This window comes from Boleophthalmus pectinirostris, unplaced genomic scaffold (assembly GCF_026225935.1).
Source record: "Boleophthalmus pectinirostris isolate CB_2022bp ecotype Guang Dong unplaced genomic scaffold, ASM2622593v1 HiC_scaffold_21, whole genome shotgun sequence".
Taxonomy (NCBI): Eukaryota; Metazoa; Chordata; class Actinopteri; order Gobiiformes; family Gobiidae; genus Boleophthalmus; species Boleophthalmus pectinirostris.
Genome location: NW_026571175.1, coordinates 33,722,369 through 33,734,712, shown reverse-complemented (window position 1 = coordinate 33,734,712; position 12,344 = coordinate 33,722,369). Strand labels below are relative to the sequence as shown.

Sequence of the window (12,344 nt, the reverse complement as noted above, 5' to 3'; positions counted from 1 at the left end):
AACGAAAGCAGTTTGTTAAATACCCGTACTGTAGGTTTGGTTTATATCCTCACACGGGTCGCCCCAGTGTGTGAGAACAGAGTGTGTGTTCCCCTCTGTAGTATTATTATTATCTATCCTGTGGTAAATTATGCGAGGGATAATTATAGTGCCTTAATGTTTTGATTTGAATAAGCGGCACTAGAACATAAAGTTCAACTATTAGACCGTTCGCTCTCTCTCTCTGTGTGTGTGTCTGTGTGCTGGAGTCAAAAGCAGTTTGGCTGAAGAGTCTTAGGCTGCGTTCAGGCTTGAAGCTCAATTCGGATTTAATTTCCAATTAAATGTGACTTGTATGTGATCTCCAGTGTGAACTTTAAACGCCCCAAAAGTGTCCCGCATGCGCACTGGAGGACACGACGACGTCACATGCAGCGAGCGTGCTCAGTGTTCACGGAAATCACCTAAACGATGTAGCCAGGCCGGCGCCACCTAGTGCCTCTACTCAACAGGAGGGTTTCAGTCACGTGATCACGATGATGCGCGAATTTCAGGCGGAGGGCAGGAAGTGAAGACAAACACGACAAACAAACGCGGCTCTGAAGAACACAGATATGGAGAAGAGTTCTTATTGTCAGGATTTAGAGCCAGGAGCGAGGCAAAAGTACGAGCAGTTAGTCGACAAATATATTGGACGTGACCCTGATCTTATTGAAAATGAGAGAATTTTCAACCGAAGTAAAAGATTTGCCCACAGTTGAGGCAGAGGAGATCACCAACTATTTAGCTCTTCAGACATCGTTCTACACCAGACAACAGATGAAGTTGTACAAAAGTTTGGAGGCATATCACTTTTTTTTTCAGTGGATGGGTCCTCAACCTTGGTGCAAAACGCCTAAATGATGATTATTGTTTGGTCTTCGTCGGGGTGAGTGTTTCTCTTATTTTATGTGTATAGACGTTATGGGAAAAACTGCAGTGTATCGGCAGTGACCTCTATCTGAACTCTTTAATGTCAACAAACGTCGTTAGTCGTCAATGATTCGTTTATGTTTAGCTAAACCACAAAAAACTATTTAGCTTTGTAACAAACCTTTGTCGAAGTGTTCACTGCCGACACGAGCGTTAGCGAATTCTGCTCCTCCCGACCGCAAACAGGTTTGTAATCCACTTTTCACGGCGTTCTTCTGTCGGCTTTTCCCATTTCTGACCTTTGTGGACGACTATCTTCGGTACTCTAAAAAAATAGCTTTTCCTTCTCTCAGTTAGAACAATTGGCACAGCTGTAAACTACACAACACATCGGCATGTTCCTCCAGTCAGTTCACTTCCTGCCCTCCATCTGATTTTGCGTGCTGACAAACGTAGCCCTGTGACGTCACGTGAAACCCAGATATTTAATTTCTCTCCAGCGACTAGACCAGGAGCCTCCAACCAGTAGCTCTCCACCCTCTTCCAGGTAGCGCACCAAGGGATTTCTGAAAACTGTGTATTGTGGATAATAAGTAAAATTTGATTAATTATCATTGTAAATGTATTATTTTGATGCCTAACTTGGTGCAATGATAAATGGATAATGGTTTATGTTTTATAAGCGTCTAACTGTTCTCCATCTAAAACCGTGGCTCGTATATTTACTCAGTTTCTTTGAGACCGCTGAAATTGGTAGCTCTTTGGCATTTTTGTTTTGTGAAGGTAGCTCACTGGAGGAAAAAGGTTGGAGACCCCTGCTCTAGACGGTTCGCAAAAACCCCGGAAGTGCGAGTCCTGGCACCAACCAATCAGCGTAGAGCCATACATCTGTGTTGGCAACGATTACCGAGCTTGAGGATTTAAAGCCAGAAACAAAGACAATGTTTGGTGAATTTTATCAAGGGGAAAGACGTTATTGTCCTTCTTCCTACGGGATTGGAGAAAAGCTTAATATACCAGTTAGCCCCATTAGCAGCGCATTACATACGTCACGACCAAACAGCAGCGATTGGTTAACAAAACAAAACAAAAGTACTCGTCTACCGTTGAGCGAACAAATCCTAACGCTGCGAGGTCAGACGGTTTCTATAAAGTGAAACCGGCTGATGAATCAGGTTGTAAACGCTGGGCTTGTCTCCCAAAATATGGTCCAGTTCTTGGTAAAATGGACAGGTTACACGTCCATGGCCACTTTGTTTGTTTGAGTCTTTAACCTCCTTGTATTTGGCTCGCAGGCTCTTTATTTTTCGTTGACATTGGAGCCAGGACCGACCGTAGCCGCGCTCGACCATTTCTTTGGCAGTCATTTGAAAAACTGCCAGGTTCTGATGAGACCCCTCCAATTTGTCCTGAATATGATTTCAGTCGCTAACCTCGCTTTCCCTCCATTGACGAGACTCTGAGTCTGACGTGTAGGTGGGATGACTGTGACCTGACCGTTCACACTGAAGTCACATGTCAAAAGATCAGATATGGATCAGTTTCAGGAGCACAGATCCAAGTGTCCTGAGTCGCATTTGAAAACATCGAATCTGTTCAGCGAATCAGTGATATATTCTGTGTTGGCAATAATTCCCGAGATCGAGGATTTAAAGCCGGAATAAAGAGAATGTTTGGTGAATTTTATCAAAGGGAAAGACGTTATTGTCCTTCTCCCTGCGGGATTTGAGAAAAGCTTAATGTACCAGTTACCACCATTCGCGGCGCATTACATACGTCACAACCAAATAGCAACGATTGGTTAAATAAAGAATGTACCCGCCTACTGTCGAGCGAATAAATCCTAACATTGCGAGGTCATTCAGTTTCTACGAAGTGAAACGAAGTGGTAACACTTTATAATAACTACACCTTATTTAGCCTTAATAAAGCATGAACAAAGGCTTAATTAATAATGAACAAAGACTTAATTAATAATGATTCACGCTTAGTAACTACTTAATTACTACCTTAATTAGCACTTGCACTCAATTTGCCTGTGCTGTAAATAGTTACTCATAATTATTTCATACTTAATTACTCATGAACTAACCATTTGAGCATTTATTAATGGTTAATAAACTATGAGAGAATGATTTACTAATAATGTAATGCAATGATCATTCAGGCAGCTGTTATCTGTTAGTTAAGTCTTTTTGAGAGCTTTTCTAAAGTGAAGACGAATTACGCTTTATTAAGCATTTACTAAGCGTGAATCATTATTAATTAAATCTTTGTTCATTATTAATTAAGTCTTTGTTCATGCTTTACTAAGGCTAAGTAAGGGGTAGTTATTATAGTTACCAATGAAGTGAAACCGTCATGCCATGCCTGAATAATAAAAATTTTCACTTTTTTTTTCACAAATGTTTAATTTTTTTCAACATTTTTTCACACTTTTTTTTTTTTTTTTTTACACAAAATGTTTACAGATTTAGTGAACGATAAAATAAAATCTGTATTGTTTGTTAAATTATCATTGATATTAGGGCTGGGTATCATTAAGAGTTGCCGATACGATACACACCTCGATACACAGGCCACGATACGATACATACCTCGATACAGCGCACTTTCGATTCAATATGATATATTTCAAATCGATTCGATACGGTTCAATAAAAAATAAAGGCTAAATCGTGGCTGTGACACTAAAAGTCTTTGTTAAACCACTTCCTTGTGCAAAGTTCATATGAAACACAAACATTTTAATCAACGAAACAGTAAAAAATATCAAAATGTGTTGAATAAATGAGTTTCCTTTCACTCCACAAGCAACAAAACTGTAGTTCTGTAACAAAATAATTTAGTAAAACACACCTAAAAATACTCCTGGCGATATATCGATACAGCAGCCCACGATATCGAAACTGTATCATCACATTAAACGATACGATATATCGATATTCAGATATTTTTACACACCCCTAATTGATATACGTTTTTATTGGTCAGATAAACACAAAAATAATCAAATAAAATGGAGATCATTCAATATGAAGAGTATTTTTAAATATTTCTCTCATTAGATAAATGGATGGATTTTGATTGATTGATAGAAAACTCGATCATACAGAGGCGTGTGAAAGGGAAAGGGTGATGAGAGTGATTAAAAAGGAGGAGAGAGGCAGATTGAGAGAAAGTAAGAGCAGAGAAATAGAGTGAAACAATAGAAAGAGTGAAAGGGAGAGAGCGAGAGGATGGAGAGAAAAGGGGAGGGAGGGGGTCAACGGAGCGGGGAGGGTCTGGAAGATAAACGAGCTGCGTTGAGGGATTGCACAATCAGACTGGTTTGTGAAACAGAGCATCCCTCCTCCTCCTCCTCTTCTCTCTCTCTCTCTCCATCCCTCTCTCCTCCCTCCCTCTCTCTCTTACACCTCTCTCTCCTCCTCTCCGCTGCTGCAGTCCGCCACAGCTCTCGCTCTCGCCTGGCTGCTTTCGCTCGCTCCGCTCCTCTTCCCCACCGCATTCACGCAGCAGCACACGGACACTTTTCTTTACCTCCTCCTCTTCCTCCCGTTCCTCCTCTTCCTTCCCCCCGTTCTCTCTCCTCCTCTCCTCCGTGGATTATTTTTTTTACGGCTCGGGTTTTCGGGGTTTTGTTTTTTTTTTTTCAAAAGCGTTGCGTCCTTGCAGCACGGCGCGGAGCATGTAGGCGTCTAGATGGAGAACGGAGATAGATAAAAACACGAGACGCAGATCGGAGCGTCTTGAAATTCGCGGAGGAATTTCTCAGTATTTTTTAGCTTTTTTTTTTCTTCACCAGATTCGAAACTAACATGAGGAATCCTTAGCTGAAATTTCCTTAGAAGTGCTGCGCCGGAGTTAAGTACCAGCGCCTTCCGATACGCTTTCCGAAATCGCTTCGCCGTGATTGGGTGCATTCACGTACAGACTTATTTCCAACAATCAAAGTTCCTACGGTCTCGCAGGGGAACTACTTTCCGCGCCGCGATGACGAAACCGAACCACTGATCTCGGTTCGTTTCGCGGATCATAAACGAGGTGGAAAATCCGGGACTGTATTTCAAGTTTTCTACGTTTCTAAGAGGTTTTCCGGAGAGCTTTAAGAGGACGATGGCTGCTTTCTCCGCCGTTTACCTGGCTCTGACCCTGGCTATGCTTCTGTCCCACCCCCCTCTGGCTGTAGGGAAGAAGAAGCTGTACATCGGTGCGCTGTTCCCCATGAGCGGGGGCTGGCCGGGGGGTCAAGCCTGCCTGCCCGCCGCCCAAATGGCCCTGGACCTGGTCAACAACCGGAGCGACATCCTGCCGGACTACGAGCTGGAGCTGATCTACTACGACAGCCTGGTGAGTGGGACGAGTTCAACTTCTGCTCACGAGTTTAAAGGTGCACTGTGTGACTTTGCCGGTGGAGAGTCTGATCTGTGGAGAGGCGAGTAACTGCTTTTCTAGGTATTTCTGAGCTGTAAAACCACCTGTGATTGAATAAATGTAAGGTAGAGTTGTTTAATATCCATAAAAATGAGCCAAAAACCTGAAAAGTACATAGTGCACCTTAAATGTTTTTTGATACTTTGCTATGGGGGTGTTCTACATGTGTGCTACCGGTCAAAAGTTTGGACGCACCATCTCATTCAGTGTTTTTTGTGCATTTTAGACACAAAAAACGTCAAATATACGAAGCAATATCTATGGAATTATGTAGTAAAGAAGAAAAGTTAAATAAATTTACTAAATATTTTTCTACAAAGCAAAGTAGCTGATTTGAGGATTTGGTTGTAAAAAAAATATTTAAAAAATTAGTAGTTATTTAAGTGGAATTATGTCGCAAAGAAGAATAAATAAATTAAATATTTTTTACAAAGTCTACAAAAAAAATATTTTTCTACAAAGCAAAATGTAGCTGATTTGAGGATTTGGTTGTAAAAAAAAAATATTTAAAAATGTAGTAGTTATTTAAGTGAATTTTTTTTTTTTTTGTGAAGAAGAAAAATTAAATAAATCTACAAATATTTTTCTACAGCACATATTGTGGTTGATTTCAGGATTTGGTTGTTAAAAAAATATTTTAAAATGTAGTAGTTTTTTAAGTGAATTTTTTTTTTAGCGAAGAAGAAAAGTTAAATAAATCTACAAATATTTTTCTTCAAAGCAAAGTGGCTGATTTGAGGATTTGGTTGTAAAAAATATATTTAAAAAATGTAGTAATTATTTAACTTTTCTTTTTCTTTGCTATGATGTAGAAAAGTATCATGAAAAATGAAAAGGTGTGTCCAAACTTCTGACTGAAAATGTAGAGTTCACATCTGTGAGAGTGAGAAAAACTAACACAAGAGTCCCATGCATGTCAGAACGAGTTTGAAGGAAAGCAGGTTTCAGTGAAGTACAGTGTTTTTCTCTTTGGAGAGGAAATTTTATTATTCAAAAAACTGCAGCCTTGAGATGTGATACTTGCAGTAACTTGAATCGTAATTAAAGGGTTCGTATTACAATATTTTCTACTTTATGTTAGTATAATGTAGTTTCCTTGTCACAAAAACAGACCTGGAGTTGTGTTTTGTTTCATTCACAGGTTTAACACACAAACCCTGCACATTCAGGCTGAGTTTTTCTCTCAAACTCTTTACAAAACTCTGTTCCACCTTGTGATGTCATGTGGTAAAACAGAAAGTTAGTCTCGTAGAACTCGAGGTCCAGGTCTTGAGCTCATTTTTTTTTGTCTTGGTCTCTTCTCGGACTCGACCGTGTTCGCACTTGGTCTTGTCTGGGTCTTGAAGGCACTTGGACTCGGGTCTTGTCTCGGTCTTGAAGGTGCTTGGACTCTGTCTTGTCTTGGTCTTGAAGGTGCTTGGACAAAGTCATGTCTTGGTCTTGTCTTGGTCTTGAAGGCACTTGGACTCGGGTCTTGTCTCGGTCTTGAAGGCGCTTGGACAAAGTCATGTCTCGGTCTTTTCTTGGTTTTGAAGGCACTTGGACTCAGTCTTGTTTCAGTCTTGAAGGCGTTTGGATTCGGTCTTGTCTCGGTCTTGAAGGAGCTTGGCCTTGGTCTTGTCTTGGTCTTGAAGGTGCTTGGACAAAGTCTGTCTCGGTCTTGAAGGCGCTTGGACTCGGTCTTGTCTTGGTCTTGAAGGCGCTTGGACAAAGTCATGTCTCGGTTTGTCTCGGTCTTGAAGGCGCTTGGACTCGGTCTTTTCTTGGTTTTGAAGGCACTTGGACTCAGTCTTGTTTCAGTCTTGAAGGCGTTTGGATTCGGTCTTGTCTCGGTCTTAAAGGAGCTTGGACTCCGTCTTGAAGGAGCTTGGCCTTGGTCTTGTCTTGGTCTTGAAGGTGCTTGAACTCAGTTTTGTCTCGTTCTTGAAGGTGTTTGGACTCGATCTTGTCTCGCTCTCGAGGTCTGACACTTGACGAGTGATAAAATGAAGATAAATTTATAAAAACATTGATATATTTGTGCCAGAATAACTATAAAACACCAATAAATGTCAAAAATTACAGAGATGGTCTTGATTTGGTCTTGATTTGGTCTTGATGGGTCGTGGTCTTGGTCTTGTCTCAGTCTCGACCCTCAGACGTCTTGGTCCTGGTCTCGGGACCCTGTGGTCTGGGACTGGTCTTGGTCTCCATTAGTGCGCTCTTCTCACACCTTCACTAGAATCATTTGGATCATTTCACTCCTGGAATTACCAAACGTCTACTGAACTGAAGGTAAAAGGAGCTGTTAACTTCAAAACTACCACATCATGACATCACAAGGTGGAGCAGAACATTTTGAGCTTTGGAGATGTAGACAGATGAATAATAAAGAGTTACTCAAACATGTGTGAATGAAACAAAACACAACTCCAGCTCTGTTTTTGGATTATTCTAACGTGACTAAAATGTCACAAGAGTCAATTTTGCGTAATGTAAAATTGTGACCTAATTGTGCAGCTTTTTAATATTACGTTCTGAACTGTTAATCGCCATGGCAACAGTGATAGATTTTCATCACTCTGAAACGCGCGGACGTACGGCCCGCCGGGAATATTGGCGTAAGTGTAAAAGTCCACGGTGATTTATGGGGACATTTGTGTTGAATTTTCATACGACTCTCTGAACACGTGTAGTTCTTAAGTGTCCGAGATCAGAAGAGACGTGTGACGATATTTACTGACATTTACTAAGATCTAAAAGTGACAGATTTTTTTTTTTTTTCTTTGTGTGTGTAAAATATTTATTATACCACCTGCATCCAATTCACTTAAAGATATTACGCAAAATTGACTCTTGTGAGCTTTAAGTCAAGTTATAATGTTGTTTCCTCGTCAAAAACAGACCTGGAGTTGTGTTTTGTTTCATTCGCACACGTCTGAGTAACTTTATTATTTGTCTGTCTAACTCAAAATGCTCTGGTCCACCTTGTGATGTCATGAATTTGTAGTTTTCAAGTCAACAGAACAGTTTTTACCTCCTTTTAGTTCAGAAAAAATCTGCAATTCCAAGGTCTGAAATCACCTAAATGATTCTAGTGAAGGTGTGTGGAGTTTTAAAACGCGGTGGAGCACTTCATGACATCACAAGGTGGAAGTGAGTGTTGTAGAGAGTTTGAGGGAAAAACTCAGCCTAAATATGCAGGTTTGTGTGTTAAAAATGTGTGAATGAAACAAAAAGGCACTTCAGATGTGTGTGTGTTTTTAAAATAAAGAAACAACATAGATCAGAAAATACTGTCATAAAACCGCTTTAAAACTTTAACTAATACTATTTTATGTTTGTATATTTGTATTTTTTTTTAAGGAAAATTTTGAAATAATGAGGAAATGTGTGTAGAGTTGTTTAACCCTCCAGGCGCCGCTGTCGAGTTAAGTTGACAAGATGCAGCTCTGAATAAAACGGGCGATTTTGCCAAATAGGGTGTTAAATTTCATTCAAGATGAACCAGGACTGAACCAGGACTGAACCAGGACTGAACCAGGACTAAACCAGGACTAAACCAGGACTGAACCAGGACTAAACCAGGACTGAACCAGGACTGAACCAGGACTAAACCAGAATGAAAATAGGACTAAACCAGGACTAAACCAGGACTGAACCAGGACTAAACCAGAATGAAAATAGGACTAAACCAGGACTAAACCAGGATTAACCAGGTCTAAACCTGACCTAAACCAGGACAAAAATAGGACTAAACCAGGATAAAAATAGAACTGAACCAGGACTGAACCAGGACTAAACCAGGTCTAAACCAGGACTAAAACCAGGATGAAAATAGAACTGAACCAGGACTAAAACCAGGACAAAAATAGGACTAAATCAAGACTAAACCAGGACTAAACCAGGACTAAACCAGGTCTAAACCAGGATCTAAACCAGGACTAAACCAGGACTAAAATAGGACTAAACCAGGACTAAACCAGGACTAAAACCAGGTCTAAACCAGGACTAAACCTGAAACTAAAACAGGACTAAATAGGACTAAACCAGGACTAAACCAGGACTAAACCAGGACTAAACCAGGTCTAAACCAGGACTAAACCAGAATGAAAATAGGACTAAACCAGGACTAAACCAGGTCTAAACCAGGTCTGAACCAGGACTAAACCTGAACTATAAACCAGGACAAAAATAGGACTAAACCAGGATGAAAATAGGACTAAACCAGGGCTGGACCAGGTCTGAACCAGGTGTAAACTAGGTCTAAACTAAGGCTAAACCAGGACTAAACCAGGACAAAAATAGGACTAAACCAGGACTAAACCAGGTCTAAACCAGGTCTGAACCAGGTCTGAACCAGGCTTAAACCAGGACGAAAGTAGGACTAAACCAGGCCTTAACCAGGACCAAGACGTCAAAATCGAACGTTTTAGGGAAAAAAAAAAACTCTGGCTCCTGAAGAGTTAAACAACAACATATTTTTTATATATTTGTTAATAATTCTAATATTACCAAAGGGACCAGAGTCGTTCAGAATCAAGAAACTGGAAACTGACTCTTTTCCAGCTGTTTTCACCTGCTACTCTGCACTTTACTTTTAACATTTGAACATTTATATAAATACACTTTGTCATGGAAATATTAGGAGCGGCAAAAGCAAACCATTTCAGCACCATGTATTATTTTCATCTGTGTTAGACTTTCTGCAGTTCCACATCTTCAACTCAACACATTTTGGAAATTTTCTTGAGTTATTTCTCCTAATATTTGTTTCTTTGTTCAGTCTGTATGTAGAACCAGAGCGACTGATCACACTTGTTAGAATGACGTTCGTATAACTCTTCAGATCCACAACAAAATCCAATCCAACATGTGCTGCACTGACATATTAACACAATAAAAGACAGTAAATCATAAATTCCTATGACCTATATTTTTAGGTATATTTTACTACCGTATTTTTCGGACTATAAGGCGCAATATCAGTAATGTTGAATTCTCTCGTCTATTTTCATACATAAGTCGCACCAGGTTATAAGGAGCTAAACTGAAACAAACGGGCGACACTTGAGACTGATCCTTAGTCCAGGCGTCCACGATCCATCCCCTGGTGTTGCCTCTCTGTCTTGGTGAATGTGGACTATGAATGTGAATGTTTGTTTTGTTATTTCCTACAAGGACGACTCAAATATACAATGAGTAATAATGTGTTTAATGCAGCTTTACGCACATTTGTTTATGTTTTACAGAAACAAAACTTAAAACCACATGGTTCATTTGCATAAACTATAAACGCTAAAAAAAACAGCTCTTTCCTCTCAAACAATCTACTCCTCAATAATGATTTTATGGTTATAAAAGCATCTTATTCTACAGAAACACAGGATCAAGAGCCGTGGAGATTCTGTGCATGGAGCAGTGAGGAGAGGGGGCTGCTAAACCAGGACTAAACCAGAACTAAACCAGGACTGACCTGAAGGTGTGCCCGCGTAGACTGTGGGGTGACTGCAGACGAAAGGACCGTGCCGGGGTCAGCGCTCCACTGCGCTGCACGGGGCTCGGCTCCGCACGGTGCTACATGCTGCATGGGGCTCAGTGCAGCTGTCGCCCAATTGCGTTTTGTGGACACTCTCTCTCTCTCTCTCAAGTCCAAGATTAGTCCTGATTTAGACCTGGTTTAGACCTGGTGTAGTCCTGATTTAGTCCTGGTTTAGACCTGGTTTAGACCTGGTGGTTTAGTGGTTTAGACCTGGTTTATGGTTAGTCCTGGTTTAGACCTGGTTTAGACCTGGTGTAGTCCTGATTTAGTCCTGGTTTAGACCTGGTTTAGACCTGGTTTAGACCTGGTTTAGTCCTGATTTAGACCTGGTTTAGACCTGGTTTAGACCTGGTGTAGTCCTGATTTAGACCTGGTTTAGACCTGGTTTAGACCTGGACCTGGTTTAGACCTGGTTTAGACCTGGTTTAGACCTGGTTTAGACTTGGTGTAGTCCTGATTTAGACCTGGTTTAGACTCCTGGTTTAGACCTGGTTTAGACCTGGTTTAGACCTGGTGTAGTCCTGATTTAGTCCTGGTTTAGACCTGGTTTAGACCTGGTGTAGCCCTGATTTAGTCCTGGTTTAGACCTGGTTTAGACCTGGTTAGTCCTGGTGTAGTCCTGATTTAGACCTGGTGTAGTTAGACCTGGTTTAGACCTGGTGTAGTCCTGATTTAGTCCTGGTTTAGACCTGGTTTAGACCTGGTGTAGTCCTGATTTAGACCTGGTTTAGACCTGGTTTTTGGTTTTAGTCCTGGTTTAGACCTGGTGTAGTCCTGGTTTAGACCTGGTGTAGTCCTGATTTAGATCTGGTTTTGTCCTGGTTCATCGACATTTATTTAACGGATTGTGAAGGCGTCAGGGACACTTCTTTGACTTTGGCTCCGCCTGGCAACAAGTGACGACTGAACTGTGATTGGTCCAATGCTTTAATATGAAACTACATGTGTGGAAGCAGCACAAGCACCGGAAAAACTCAAACATTTGGCATTATTTAATAATAATATAATTAACTGTGATTCAGATATTTTCTTAGGCCAGCAGAGAAGGACTTACAGACCCTGACTCTGTTGAAATGTGTGTTTTATATTTAAAGACTTTTAGTATCACAGCCTTTATTTTTATTGAACTGTATTAAATCGAAAGTGCTCTGTCGTGTACTGAGGTGTGTATCATATCTGCAACTTCTTAATAATAAGCAGCTCTAATTTGTAGAGCCTCAGACCCCCCCTCACCTCCAGCTCAGAAGCTCCTCTTACGTAACACACGAGCTATTTCCATACACAAACACGCTCCAAATGACTGTTAATGCAGCGTCCCTGGTGAAAGTGCGGCGGTTAGAGCGTGCCCATTGATTTCGTAGCTTCAGACCATAATTAAGAATGCGCGGGGTGTTCGCCGTGGCTTCGTTAGCGTAATTGGCGGTCCTGTGTGTGTTGTATGCGTTGTAATGCGTAGCGGTGGAGCTAAGTGGGTCGCGGCCCTGGAGAGGGTCTGTGC

At 41.0% G+C, this 12,344-nt stretch overlaps 1 protein-coding gene across 1 annotated transcript in view; it reads left to right on the top strand.

Annotated features, from left to right (window-relative positions):
* Nucleotides 1-12,344, top strand: part of gabbr1b (gamma-aminobutyric acid (GABA) B receptor, 1b) — a 654,324-nt gene that overhangs the window by 188,371 nt on the left and 453,609 nt on the right. Inside the window, exon 6 of the mRNA XM_055157144.1 lies at nucleotides 5,081-5,241. Within this exon, the coding sequence (XP_055013119.1) occupies nucleotides 5,081-5,241 (161 nt within the window). The remainder of the gene's footprint in view (nucleotides 1-5,080; nucleotides 5,242-12,344) is intronic.